Raw genomic sequence first — 15,707 nt, forward strand, 5'->3', positions numbered from 1 at the left:
CGGGCGGCAGCGTTAATTCTGTGTGAAAAGATTGTTTCATCGATAAAATTAAACACTAATTTCACATATATTGTCTTTCAATAATTCAAGCACTTTTCAAGTATCTTTTCTTAAATATGGCTGTTCTCAAGGGTTTTCAGGACTTACATTACAAAAAAGTACAATTCAAGCACTTTGTACGACGCCTGTCAAAGATGTCTAAGCTATCGTATGTCAACAGAACAACTTTTATGGTGCTTTTTAGGAGTAAAAATAACCACTGTCATTGCATGAAAAAAAAATTTGCGTTTAAAGGTACAATATGTAAGAATTTTGTAATAAAATATCCAAAAATTACTTGCACAGTGTGATATATTTCCTGCAGTTGTGTACTTACAATATCACAAAAGTCTCCAATGATTTTTTATTTCAGAGAAATTCCGATTTTAAGTAAGTGGCCGTCCCGGAAAAAAACGTCGCCTGTCAATGACGCAATATCCGCGCTATCCTCGGTTTCCGCTCGTACTGCCATAGCATGACGTAACCATGGCGACAGACGTGGACAACTGCGTCGTGCGTAACGTTTAGCGGCACGCAGTTCTTGTTTCGTTCAAACATAGACCATGGCGAGCAGACTTTGGGACAAACAAGGAGAACTAAAATGAGGATCAACATCAGCGGGGCGTTTTTGAGATGCCGAGAGCTAGCGTCCGCGACTAATAATTCGTCTAATAAACTGTCCTGTGTGAGTAATCAGCACTTGCGGGTAGTTCGGTAGAATTAAATGTCCTCATTCCTTTATATCCGCGGGACTCGCGTGTGATATCTGTCTCTTTAGCAATCGCGACCTGCTTCATACCACTGTAATGTTAAAAACATGAATGTTTGCACTCATCCATAAACATTATTAGATCCATCAGCAAGTCCCATCATGCAGCTCATCACTGCGTCATCAACCTACGCCTGTGTTATTGTTGGAAACTGCGCCCTCTTGTGGCGAAAAAATCTTACATAGTGCCTTTAATAAAGTAGAAACCTACACAAGTTTAAAACAACATGAGGGCGAGTAAATGACAATTTTTAGTTTTGGGTGAATTCAATCTTACAAACCAAACCTATAAAACTAGCAGGACTACACTAGTTATTTTACTCTGCTGGAATGTGTGTTATTGTTTTGGTCTGTGATACTGTACGTTGCCAATTCACCGATTTTCAATGTCCATTGCGCTTGTTCCTGTCGCGCGTCTCAAACTGGCAACCCGCGTGAGCGTCGAGTCCGCGGAGGCGGGAGATACGACGATCTCCGATATTTTGAATTAGACTGCAGTACTTATTCCGACCACTAGCTGTCATTCTTACAGACTGCACCTTTAAAGTAACAGAGACTGTTATACAGAGAACTAGAATTAAGCTATTGTCCAGATAAAGTTAGTTGTGATTGATTCACTTCTGTTGTAAAGATCATTAGTTATTAACGTAGCGGCCGCTAACGCGACACGTTCTAGCAGAAAACCCTGAATGCGATCCGGCCGCTCACTCGCACAACAACAGTGAGAACGCTCGAGAACGCAAACCTTCAGGTTATGAAAAAAATGAATAATTATCTCTGTGTAAACTTAAAAAAACGTGAATCTGTGGAAACGCAGACGGCTGCACATGCGTATCACGTGTTTAGTCTATAGGTATGCGCGTGTGAATATATATGTGTAGTCTTTCTTTACAAATTGACCTCAACAAATTACTTGTTTGGCCTTAAAAATGTATAATACAGATTTATTTATCGCTTCTGCATAGCCATGTGAACTGGAATCATTTGGACAACGTTTTATCAAACAAACCCTCAAAACAACTGGGCTTTAAATGACCTGTTACACACAATAAGCCCGTTTCATATTAGATACACACATTTCTAAGGCCTGTGAATGATGCAAACGCTGCGGTTTCACTCGATCTCCTGCAGTGATATTTGATATTTACACTCTTATATCAAGTAAAAGTCTTTTAGTGTAATTGTACAAACATAAAAACTCAAGTTTTTTTCAAATCTGTCAAATCTGAGCTGATTTGATCAAGCAAACGTAAGAATAACTTTGATATTGTTAGTAATATTTAATCTGCACTGAAGCCGCTTCGGTTTACTTGATTATCAGACATCATTTATTAGAAAAAACATGAGTATTAAATATGATCATCAGGCTTTAGAGGAAGGTTTATGTGTTCATCTGTCAATCATTATTGTATTGCGTTGCATCATATGTTTTGATCATAAAACTAAGCATTTAAATATCATCTTACTAAGACGTATTATTGACATTTATATGCATTTTATGCAAGTATCTGCTATTGATTTAAATTAAAAGTATCAGAATTTCATATTACTATTTGTCCATATAAATATCAGCATCTGCACCAAATTGCATATTTTTGCTCAGTTTGGGCCTCCATATTCTCACTATATTATACTATATGAGCTATAAATTTAGTTTTGGTCATAAAACTAAGCTTTTAAATATCATCTTACTAAGACATATTATTGGCAGATAATGATATTATATGCAAGTATCTGCTATTCCGTAATAAAGATTTAATTGATTTGCATAAGCATTTTTGTTTAATATAAATATCAGCATCTGCAGCAAAATTGCATATTTTTGCTCAGAGTCTCTGAATAAAATAAAACTGAGCTGCTTTTTCCTCACTATATCGTTCTGTATGAGCCATAAAAGTATCAAATAAGATCCAAAACAAAAAATACACATCACAATATTTTGTGTAAAGGTTCAGATGTTGCATAAAAATAAAAAATTCGTACAATTATGTCACATGTCAGGCTTTTTACAGCAGGTTAAAGCACTTTTGCATATCGCATTGACGTCAAGTAAACTTCAAATATGTTTTTATGCTAATGTTTACGTCAACACGATCTGCATTGCATTATATGTTTTGATCATAAAACTAAGCATTTAAAAGGATGGAGAAATGAAAGATCTGATTCAGATTTGCCCAAACGCTACATATTTTTCATTTCTTGGTTCATATATTGTTCACGTTCAACGGAAAGATGATTTATAGCTGTGCTTTCAATGCATAATGATATTAATTCTTCTCTTATTAATTATTAATTGTATTTTTAATCAATTTAACCTGTTAACGGTCACCCCCCTTTTTTTTGCATAGACATAAAAATCACTATCCAAACTTAAATGGTTGTAATTCAGGAATGCTTTGGAATATAGACCTATGGCTGGTCTTGTTTTAAAGAAGACATTTTCCAGATTATTGTAGAAGTCTAAAAATTATAAAAAATGAAACAGAAAAAAAGTTATATAAGTTTATGAAATTGTGTAATGTAAAAATATAATTATTAATATTTTATATAAAATATATATATATTACAAAATATATTTTACTCTAAAACTGCAAGAAAATTAAAGACAAAAATCTGAACAAGTTGTATTCCAAATTTTAGGTTTATATCTCAAAAAATGAGCTTTCAGTAAGATTTTATTCGGGCGCAGTACCCAACTTTTTCACTAGGTGAACACCAGACTCCATTACAGCCCATATAAGGGCGCCTCCATTTTTATATGTTTAATCTGAACCATGTATTTCCATAATTTTCATACAATTTATGAAGTAGACATCCTATTCAGAAGTAGTATGGGTGGTTTGTCAGTTTTTGATTTGAATTCAACCTCTAATAAATGCATAAAAAGACTACATTATAGCGTTATAGCTCGCAGTCGCATCACAAATCGAGAATCCATACATTTTTTTAAATATTGAAAACATTTTCAGACTTTTTTTTCTCATAAAATGGAATTGGTGTTATCTTTTGAACTCATGGCATGAAAACAAACTGAGGTTTCTACCAATCTTTCATGATTTTTCATGTTTATTGTTATTTCAAAATAAAGGCCTAAATACTCCTAATGAATATGAAATATTCTTGTTTCAAATTGATAAATTACTGCTCCTCTGTAATTTATTTTAGATAACAGCCACCAAATATGAAAACTAGAGATTTTAAGCTTTCAAATGATATATAGTTTAGTTTGGCAATATTACTTTAGGTTTTTACTAAGATATTATTGTTTTAAACATGCAATGGCATGCAATTTTATTCGAGTTAAGAGGTTAATGCTAATGTTTTAATGCTTTACACAACATGGTTTTATTTTTGCACAGTGATTCTTCGCAAAATCACATTTACACCAGTATTTAATGTATATCACTAGAGTCTGATCTTAATAGCAGGTCTAAAGCAACATGAACGTGCATCTTCAACATCTTCATTATTTTGGTCCTGATACTGAAGCGCGATCTGTAAAGGTCACGGCTGTGAGAAACTCGACTCACGGTTCCCCTCGTGCACATGGGAGTGGCGAGTGTGGTTCACATGTGAAAACTTCCCTGCAATGACACTGACTTTCCTTCCAGCGTCACACGGGTCCGACTCATGCAATATCAACTCTTTTAATGAGCTTTGCATTCTCAGAACGCGTCATTTTTCTTTTCTTTTTGTGCAATATGTCTATTTATGTGCACTTTAGGTGTATTCTGTGTAGTATGTGCAGAGAGGACCAAAAAGAACTCAATTCAATCTGCATTCCACTAAATACAAGGAAAGTCTGTAATGTTTTGCATGCAAATATTCTGCATGGACTGAATATTGCATCCCATAATGCAATGCAACCTTCCATTTTCACTGTGATGAATGGTTCTATACATGTGTACTAGTGCTGGGAAACGAGTGATCGCATCCAAAAATAAAAGTTTGTGTTTACATAATATATGTGTGTACTTTTGTATATATATATATAAATACACACATATGCATGCATTTAAGAGATATGAGCTAAACTGGTATTATCTAATTGTGTAGCTGACAGATATTCAACATAATTCATGTGTGAGAGTCTAACAGAAGGACGGACAAAACCAGTCAAATATCCACTGAGTTCTGCTCATGTTTATCACCACTATAGCGAATAAACTGATGATGTGAGGAATGTTGAAGTGTCTGAATAGATTTTTGGTTTGGCTGTATATTATGCAAACACAAACTTATTTTTGGATGCAACAGCACTAAAATTTACATAACGTTCACAGTACGCATACTAAACTTTAGGAATGTTAGAACGCCATTCTGAACGATCAATCTCCAGTTGCATGTAACTTTCCAACAAACTGCATGCATGAATAATCACTAGCAAGAGCTGCAGCTTCGGCATGCATGCATGCATTCTTCCTGAAGCTGTGACATCACTTCCTGTGACATCAGGGGTCTGGTTGAGGGGGGATGGGACTAGTTAAACAGACCCCCCCCCCCCCCCCCCTCCCCTCTCTTTAACCAGCGCATTGTAAACAGAGTTTTCCACATTAACCCGAGGAGGCGTTTCAAAACCTACACGAACAGCATTTTTATGCATCAAATGCATCAAGTAGACTCACAAATGCATGTGTTTTTGATGCACAAAAATGCCAAAAAGGTGGGAAGCAATGAACACATTTGGAATCCACACCAAAAAATATCTGTGTTTTCCTTAAAAAAAATAAAAAAAATAAAGCTCCTCCAACTTTTTAAATTCTTCTGTCTTCGTGACGGCGGCCACAAATGCATGTGTTTGTGATGCACAAAAATGCCAAAAAAGGTGGGAAGCAATGAACACATTTGGACAAAATCAGTGTTTTCCCTAAAAACATAAAAAATAAAACCCCTCCAACGTTGTAAATTCTTCTGTCTTCGTAACGGCGGCCACAAATCATTGCATAGCAAACCTTCCTCGTCGCTCTCAGCCTAGACAGACACACACACACACACACGCCTCACCTCTAAAGTGCATGAGGGCCACGGGCTGAAAGGGCCCGTTGGCGTTCGGCGCGTCCAGAACCATCCTGGCCTCGTCCTTAGAGCATGTCAACATCTATCAGTCCAAACGGGCCCGGCTAACTTGAGCTGTTAGCCTCCATTTTAGCACAAACACTCTCAGCAGAAAATGAAGCTCCGCTGCTGGAGGGAAGCTGCTAGTTAGTGATGTCACACATCAAAGGGAGGCTGCTGATTGGCTGGAGGAGATCATGTGATCTTAACCAGGAGAGGAGGCTGCTGAGTGGCTGGTGGGAGCTGGAGGAGGCGGGACCTGTGGATTTGATTGGCTAAATGCGGGGTATATGCAGATCATGGGATCTTTCACACTGGTAACCAGTGCTGGTGAGGAGCAGGGCATAACGGCTGCTCATGACATGTGCACTTTATTGTGCCGCTCTGGTGCTTGGAATTGTGGGAAAAGTGTGTGTTTGTAATGTAAACGGAAGCGGATTTAAAAATATTCCTGGATTCCTTTTTTTTTTTTAATAGTTTAATTTAACTTGAATAATCAAATTAAATTCTTAAAACAATTTATTAATGTAATATTACATTTTAATAACAACAGTGGCCTATGAAATGGTTTTTATTTTTTCAGAAATTTCTTGTTTACGGTTTTTATTTTTCTGGAATGCCTTTTTAATTGTTTATTTACATTTTAATAATCAAAAATGATGTCTGATCAACTGAATTCATAAAATGTAGGAAATGCATTAGTTTATTAAAACTTTAACAATATTTGTGCCCAATAAAATTTGTGTTCGACTTTTTCAGAAATTCTGTTCTTGATTGTTTTTTTAATGGTTTACTTACATTTTAATCATCAAAAATGATGTCTAAAGAATTGAATTCATAAAACTTAAAAAAAAATAAAAATCAGAAATTTCTTGTTTCCGGTTTTTATTTTTCTGGAATGCATTTTTAATTGTTTATTTACATTTTAATAATAAAAATTGATGTCTAATTAACTGAATTCATAAAACTTAAATATTTGTTTTTAGAAATTTCTTGTTTATGGTTTTTATTTTTCTGGAATGCATTTTTAATTGTTTATTTACATTTTAATAATCAAAAATGATGTCTAACTAACTGAATTCATAAAACTTAAATTTTTTTTTTTTTGTTGAAATTTATTGTTTATGGTTTTAGTATTTCTGGAATGCATTTTTAATGGTTTAATAATCAATTTAATTTTAATAATCAAAAATGATGTCTAATCAACTGAATTCATAAAATTTTGGAAATGCATTAGTTTATTAAAATTAACAATATTTGTGCACTATGAAATTTGTGTTAGACTTTTTCAGAAATTCTGTTCTGGATTGTTTTTTTTAATGGTTTAATTAAATTTTAATAGTCAAAAATGATCTCTAACCAACTGAATTTATAAAACGTAAAAAAAAATATTTGTTTATTAATATTTACAATATTTGTTCCCTATGCTCCCTATGCTTTTCAGAAATTCTGATTTTAAAGGTTTAATTAAATAAAAAATAAAATAAAACAAAGTCTAATCAATTGATTTTCTATGAAATGTACTTTATTTTTTTATAAATGTCTGTTTTATATATTCTGGATTCTGTATGATTTAATACCATTTATAATCTAAATGGGTGGTAATCAAATGAATGCATAAGCTTTTAGGAACTTTAGTTTTACCGCCCTGGTAACCTCCACATCACTCTTACATCATCATGCTCTCTTGCATCCTAATGCTATTGTAAACTGCACAGATGTGGAGGCAGTTCTGCATGCTGACAGGCGCACAGAGGAACACCATATCTTGGCTTCACCTGTGCCGGGTTGCAGCCGGAAATAACCCATCGACACGCTGATGGTAAATAAAGAAAAAACGATGACATAACAGTTTGACAAAAGCCCTTCTCAGACGCATGACGAACCGCAGCGAAACACTGACAGGAAAACCGCATTTCAACACCTGCAGATGCATGATCCTCGAGGCTCAGGGGATCACACCTCAACCTGAACACTACTGTAAAATATTCTGCACTTTTAGGTTGTAAAATTTGAAATGTAGGAACCTTTCAGATGCATTCATGCTATTAAATCAATATATTATTTATCTATGTAAAATATATACATGCATAGAATGTAGAAAGATATTTTATAGGCATCCATATATTAAAGAAAATCCATTTTACTGGGGGCAGATCATGCAAATCACACGTTTGCAGTGAAACACTGAGCTTTTTAATTAAACTTTAACACGCTAAACAGAAAAAAATAATCGCAAAATGAATGCGTTAACTTTGACAGGCCTAACATATTTTGAATTGCTTGAAATATGATTGGAATCACTTTGAAAACGAAAACATTCATATTTTCAATCATATTTTGTCATATAGGCTACAATAAATTATGAGAACATCATTATAATTTTTTGAGACTTTTGTTTTTGTAATCAGGCTCTCAAAAATTATATAAAAATTTGGATTTAGATTTATCGGCCAATATATCGGTTATCGGCTTTCAAATATAAAGAATTATCGGTTATCGGACAAAATGTTCATATCAATGCATCCACACTTATTTTCATTTAGGTTAACTTGATTTGGTATGTGTATATATATATATAAAATATATAAAAAAAATATAAAAAATATATAATTGAAAATATAATTGACATATTTTACTGGATATTTATATATATCTATTAGGGCTGTCAAACGAGTAATCACGATTAATCGCATCCAAAATAAAAGTTTGTGTTTACATAATATATGTGTGTATAATTATTTTTAATACATAAATACCCACACATGCATGTGTATTTAAGAAATATTTGCATGTATATAGACTAAATGTAGCCTATATATAATGTATATTTTATATAAATATAAACATTTTATTTATAAATAACATATTTTTCTTAAATATATACATGTGTGCATTTATATACAAAATAATTATACACGGTACACACACATATATTATGTAAACACAAACTTTTATTTTGGATGCGATTAATCGTGATTACTCGTTTGACAGCCCTAATAGATATATATAAATATCCAGTAAAATATGTCAATTATATTTTCAATTATATATTTTTTATATTTTTTTATATATTTTATATATATATATATACATACCAAATCAAGTTAACCTAAATGAAAATAAGTGTGGATGCATTGATATGAACATTTTGTCCGATAACCGATAATTCTTTATATTTGAAAGCCGATAACCGATATATTGGCCGATAAATCTAAATCCAAATTTGTATATAATTTTTGAGAGCCTGATTACAAAAACAAAAGTCTCAAAAAATTATAATGATGTTCTCATAATTTATTGTAGCCTATATGACAAAATATGATTGAAAATATGAATGTTTTCGTTTTCAAAGTGATTCCAATCATATTTCAAGCAATTCAAAATATGTTAGGCCTGTCAAAGTTAACGCATTCATTTTGCGATTATTTTTTTCTGTTTAGCGTGTTAAAGTTTAATTAAAAAGCACAGTGTTTCACTGCAAACGTGTGATTTGCATGATCAGAGAACATGTGCACATCTTAGTGACTTATTTTATGGTTTTGCATTTTTAAATATGATCTCAGCATTAATCTCAGCTGTTTTTAGTAAAAGGGGAAGACAAAGTAATATGAAATATTACATGTACAGAATTGGGTCTCTGCGGCTCCACAAATGAGGAAGTGAAAGCAGATCCTTCATATTTTCATACGAGTTAGCACTGGATATTAGTTTATGAGTTGTATTAAAGGATTAAATAAAAAGCATTACTGCACTATATTCTTGTGCACTATATAATATATTAGGGATGTTGATTAAACATGTTAATTTAATTAAGTAGTTATGGAAAAATAAGGCATTAAAATGATCAGACTATAGAATACAGTTAGAATGACCCTAAAAATTAAGATATTGGAGCAAAAAATGTCCCTGTAGGAGTTTGTCTTATATTTATATAATGATATATTTAAGCAATATCACACGAGTGCTGTTTTTGTCCCGAATAGCACGAGCGCAAACGTGGTATTGATTTTATACAACTGTTCAATAAATAAGAAGTTAATATTGTGTTACGTTTTACACACAATATTGTCTGTTTTGCTAAATTTTGCAAATAAAATATTACCTATAAAGCCAGAGAAGAACTGTTGTGCGTCTCTGAGCAACACTAAAGTGCTTTGTTTTGGAATGAATCAACGTTTTGAGTGAATCAATCGGGTGAACCAATGATTCAATGACTCGTTCATAAAGAGAGCCATTTACTACATTTCTGAATGAATCAGCTGTTTGAACAAATCAATCAGGTGAACCAATGATTCAATGACTCGTTCATAAAGCGAGCCATTTACTTCATTCCTGAATGAATCAGCCATTTGAACAAATCAATCGGGTGAACCAATGATTCAATGACTCATTCATAAAGAGAGCCATTTATCTAATTCCTGAATGAATCAGCCGTTTGAACGAATCAATCAGGTGAACCAATGATTCAATGACTCGTTCATAAAGCGAGCCATTTACTTCATTCCTGAATGAATCAGCCATTTGAACAAATCAATCGGGTGAACCAATGATTCAATGACTCATTCATAAAGAGAGCCATTTATCTAATTCCTGAATGAATCAGCCGTTTCAACGAATCAATCGGGTGAACCAATGATTCAATGACTCATTCATAAAGAGAGCCATTTATCTAATTCCTGAATGAATCAGCCGTTGAACGAATCAATCGGGTGAACAAATGATTCAATGACTCGTTCATAAAGAGAGCCATTTACTTAATTCCTGAATGAATCAATTCAGGAAACAAACAAACAAAATTACAACAAAAATGTTTTCGAAATATTCATAAAAACTATAATAGCATCTCAATGATACTAAAATAACACTGGTTTCTGTCTGTCTGGAAAATCATTACAATGCAAATGTGAAAATCAAAATGAAATTACTTGCTCCACCTCTGAAACGACTTTCCTTTTCTGCTGATGTAACCGAGGCCGTGTGGGCGGGGCTAAATAATATGCACCAATAATATCACTGAACACGTTTCATGACCCAATGAAATCGCTACAAATACAATCTGCAAACCGGATACCCCGTTTGACGCATGAACAGAGCATCAGGTCTCGCGTCTCACCTTTAAACGCAGGCAGTTTCTGTAGTTCTCGGTTGTTGCTCACGCTGAATCTGGACGAGCTCGTTCTCTTCTCTTTCTTAAGCGTGGTTTGAGATCCCGACGGCTTCCCCTTTAGCAGCTGTGTGGTCGGCGGGACGCTGTTCCCACCCTTCTTGTTCGATCCCTGATGAAGACATTTATATTCTCATTTCACAGTTAAAGTAAAGGGATTGATGCACAATGTGTGCATGAGTCTGTGTAAGCTTGTTTCTGCTACAGAACAAAACATTTTAAAAGATAATTGCGACTTTTTATCTCAGAATTGCGAGTTTACATCTGAGATATAAAGTCACAATAGCGAGATATAAAGTCAGAATTGTGAGATATAAAGTCACAATAGCGAGATATAAAGTCAGAATTGCGTGACAAAAAGTTGCAATTGCGTGATATAAAGTCAGAATTGCGTGATAAAAAGTTGCAATTGCGTGGTATAAAGTCAAATTGCGTGATATAAAGTCAGAATTGTGAGATATAAAGTCAGAATTGCGTGATAAAAAGTTGCAATTGCGTGATATAAAGTCAGAGTTGCGTGATAAAAAGTTGCAATTGCGTGATATAAAGTCAGAATTGCGAGATATAAAGTCAGAATTGCCTGATAAAAAGTTGCAATTGCGTGATATAAAGTCAGAATTGCGTGATAAAAAGTTGCAATTGCGTGGTATAAAGTCAGAATTGTGAGATATAAAGTTAAAATTGCGTGATATAAAGTCAGAATTGTGAGATAAAGTCAGAATTGCGTGACAAAAAGTTGCAATTGCGTGATATAAAGTCACAATTGCGAGATATAAAGTCAGAATTGCGTGATAAAAAGTTGCAATTGCGTGGTATAAAGTCAAATTGCGTGATATAAAGTCAGAATTGTGAGATATAAAGTCAGAATTGCGTGATAAAAAGTCAGAATTGCGTGATAAAAAGTCAGAATTGCGTGATAAAAAGTTGCAATTGCGTGATATAAAGTCAGAATTGCGAGATATAAAGTCAGAATTGGGAGATATCAAGTCACAATTGCGTGATATAAAGTCAGAATTGCGTGATAAAAAGTTGCAATTGCGTGATATAAAGTCAGAATTGCATGATATAAAGTCAGAATTGCGAGATATAAAGTCAGAATTGCGAGATATAAAGTCAGAATTGCGAGATATAGAGTCAGAATTGCGTGATATAAAGTCAGAATTGCGAGATATAAAGTCAGAATTGCGAGATATAAAGTCAGAATTGCGAGATATAAATTCAGAATTGCATGATATAAAGTCAGAATTGTGAGATATAAAGTCAGAATTGCGAGATATAAAGTCAGAATTGCGTGATATAAAGTCAGAATTGCGAGATACAAAGTCAGAATTGCGAGATATAAAGTCAGAATTGCGTGATAAAAAGTTGCAATTGCGTGATTTAAAGTCAGAATTGCGAGATATAAAGTCAGAATTGCGAGATATAAAGTCACAATTGCGTGATATAAAAATATTTTTGTTAGTTGAAATAAAGTAAAATATTAAAAAAATTAAACTTATTTTATTAAACAATTCTTATTTTTAGGGATGCACGATATATTGGCCACCATATCGGTATCGGACGATATATGTTTATTTGTAATGTTATCGTTATCGGCCCGATAAGAGCATGTGGCCGATATATTAAAGCCGATAAATAATGTATTCCTTCAGCTGAGACACTTCAGATGCGCACTGTTCAACATGATGGTTTTGAAATACTTAAAATATGACTGGAATCACTTTGAAAAGGAAAAGAGAGTCATATTTTCCATATTTTCAATCATATTTTTGTCATATAGGCTACATAAAATTATAATGAGTACATTATAATTGTGTGATTGGGACATGGTGAGACTTTTGTTTTTGTAATCAGGCTCTCAAAATTCATTAAAAAAAATTGGATTTAGATTTATAGGCCAATATATCGGTTATCAGCTTTCAAATATAAAGAATTATCGGCCAAAATGTTCATATCGGTGCATTCCTACTTATCTTCATTTGGTTTAACTTGATGAGCTATATATAAAATATTAACGAAATTGACAAATACACACAACAAAATTATAATAAAATTACTATACACACACACACACATAAAAAACATTAGATAGATAGATAGATAGATAGATAGATAGATAGATAGATAGATAGATAGATAGATAGATAGATAGATAGATAGATAACAAAATCCAGTCTGAATTACCTCATGTTCGGAGTTCTCCTGTCCTCCTGATTTACCAACTTTTGCAGATTTTGTTGAATCCTATAAAGAAAATAAAGACTATAAAAAAAAGTGATCTTGCATTTTCCCCTAAAAAAATAAGAACTTAATAATTTTGTGAACAGAAAGAGACCAGCTAATATTAGCAATCCAGCTTAAGCACCTAATGTTCAAACCTTAACTGCAACACCAAATACACTATAAAAAAATACCCAAACTTTATGTTTATATACAAGAATTTTGTACATTCAGTCACGCATTCGGTGAAAACAATTTACATAAAAGAGAAACCACCAATCCTGCTAACCGGCTAAAGTTAGCTTCGCTACGAAACCTGAACGTATACAGAAATAAACTGTACATAAATACACACACAGTCCATTTAAAGTCACTTAAAGTGCTCTGTTTGGCATCTAGGGATGTAAATCTGTTGAATGTTTTAAATCCCACGCCTATATAACCTGGTTTATGGTGAGCAGAGCTGGAGTTAGCATGAATGCTAATGTCTCGAGCTGAGGGGTGAAACTAATCTGCCTCTGTGATCCGCGTATAAATCCATATTTTTCCCAATTTTCTCAGATTTTCCTCCACATAAGACCTCGGGAATATGTATCTCACCTTGTCTTTCTTGACTTTGTTCGGCATGGCACTCAGAAGCGTGTGTTTCCAGTCAGTCAGTCAGTGTGTGTCTGTCAGAGAAACTCCTGCAGCTGGTTAATTACCACAGTAAACTAAACTAAATTAAACTAAACTGAATTAAACTGAACAGAACAGATAATGAACTTATCCTGCATCTTCACTTCTCCTGCCATTCAGCTGTTCTTTCATTCTCATCTGAGGAAATATGCAGGCATGAAATAACGCATTTCATTAATGTAATATTTTACACTGAGGAGGACATTAATCATTCAGTGTTGCAGATCAATAATGTGTGCTTTATAAACACAATATGATTTATGTTCACTTCGCTGCTTTATGGACTCGTGTGTGTCTCTCGAGTGTTTGAAATGTTGGCGCTGTTTTATTATGTGTTTTGCATTATTCTGCTGCCATCTGATGGACACCCACTGTATGAGCTCTACATTAATATTAGCTTGGTACATGCAGTTTAAACACATGTTATATAATATATATATATATACCCTCGGTTTCACAGACTAGACTTAAAGCCTAGTCTCTATATAATATATATAAACATATAGTGCTATAATCACATCTAAAATAAAAGTTTATAAATATACAGTGTGTGTGTGTGTGTGTGTGTGTGTGTGTGTGTGTGTGTGTGTGTGTGTGTGTGTGTACACACATACATAATATATATATATATATATATATATGCACACACGAAAACTTTTGTATTTACTTGGGTTATCTTAGTGTAATATAAAAATTTGTTTGATGATCTAAATCATTTAAGTGTGACAAATATGCACACAAAAAAATCAGAAGGGGGCAAATAATTTTTCACAGCACTGTATATAGTAACAATTTACAGTAAAATTGAACATTTAAAAAACTTCTTCATGTTTCGTGGTAACATTTTAAAATAAGGTTTTACTTTTTTTTAAATTATGGTTTTGTTTCGTGTTTTTTTAATAACATTTTACAATGTTTTGGGGAACTTTTAAACACATTTTTGTTTTTAAATATTTTTAGTTTTTGCATTATGTTCTTGGTAACAATTAAAAAAAGGTTTTGAACGTTTGTATGTTTAAAAAAAATTATTGAAAACATTTGGTTATTTATTTACATTAAGGTTGAACATTTTACAACATTTCTATGCTTTTAAACATTTGTTAAAAATCCACAAAATATTTAGGAAATAAGTAAACACATTTTTTTAAAAGGTTTTCAAATCTTGTTTTTACATTTTTCTAGTAAACATTCTTAAGTTTGTACTTTTTTAACAAACTTGTTTAAAACATTCTTGTTTTTAAGTAATATTGACCATTTTTGTAATAATTTTAAATAAGGTTTTGTCTTGTTTTTAACGTTAGGTTTTTTTTCAATTAATTTACAATAAGGCTGTATTTTAAAACATTTGTATGTTTTTAAGATGATGCATTAACCATTAAAATATATATTTAAACGGTAAAGTACATTTGTCAGATAAGAATGCATCATTGTAGCATGTAATTAAATTGATCCTGTTTTTAACTAACCCGATTTATGTTTTCATTGACTGAAACTTGCTGTAACGTAACCTCTGATTCAGACGCTTATCGTCTCTAGTTTCGGATGATAAACATGAAGACGCCGTCATCAAATGACCCGATATGCTGAACTTTATTTCAGGATATCAATAATACAGTTTCAATGTCATATTTTACATCCCATAAACACTCAAAAATCAACATTGGAATGTTATTAAATACAAAAAATGTGCAAATACAACTCAAAAGAATACAAAAAAGGGAAGGTGGGATGACAAGAGGGTCAATGAGATCTTTTTACACAGAGCTAGAGACAGTGAGT

The 15,707-nt window shown here is 32.9% G+C and overlaps 1 protein-coding gene across 2 annotated transcripts in view; it reads right to left on the reverse strand.

Moving 5' to 3' along the window:
• The window catches only part of ppp2r5cb (protein phosphatase 2, regulatory subunit B', gamma b), a 40,456-nt gene extending 26,503 nt beyond the window's left edge, over nt 1-13,953 (reverse strand). The window contains exons 1-3 of one of the 2 annotated variants that reach the window (XM_056247184.1): nt 13,851-13,953; nt 13,215-13,274; nt 10,980-11,142 (exon numbers count right to left, since the gene is read on the reverse strand). In XM_056247184.1, the coding sequence (XP_056103159.1) occupies nt 10,980-11,142; nt 13,215-13,274; nt 13,851-13,877 (250 nt within the window). In that variant the 5' untranslated portion in view covers nt 13,878-13,953. Of the gene's footprint in view, nt 1-5,812; nt 6,018-10,979; nt 11,143-13,214; nt 13,275-13,850 lie in introns of those variants that run through there. The other variant, XM_056247185.1, reaches the window with a different exon arrangement.
• Between the last annotated feature and the right edge of the window lie 1,754 nt (nt 13,954-15,707).

The sequence above is a fragment of the Rhinichthys klamathensis genome, unplaced genomic scaffold (genome assembly GCF_029890125.1).
Source record: "Rhinichthys klamathensis goyatoka isolate OS25496 unplaced genomic scaffold, OSU_Roscu_1.1 h1tg000043l_1, whole genome shotgun sequence".
Classification (NCBI taxonomy): Eukaryota; Metazoa; Chordata; class Actinopteri; order Cypriniformes; family Leuciscidae; genus Rhinichthys; species Rhinichthys klamathensis.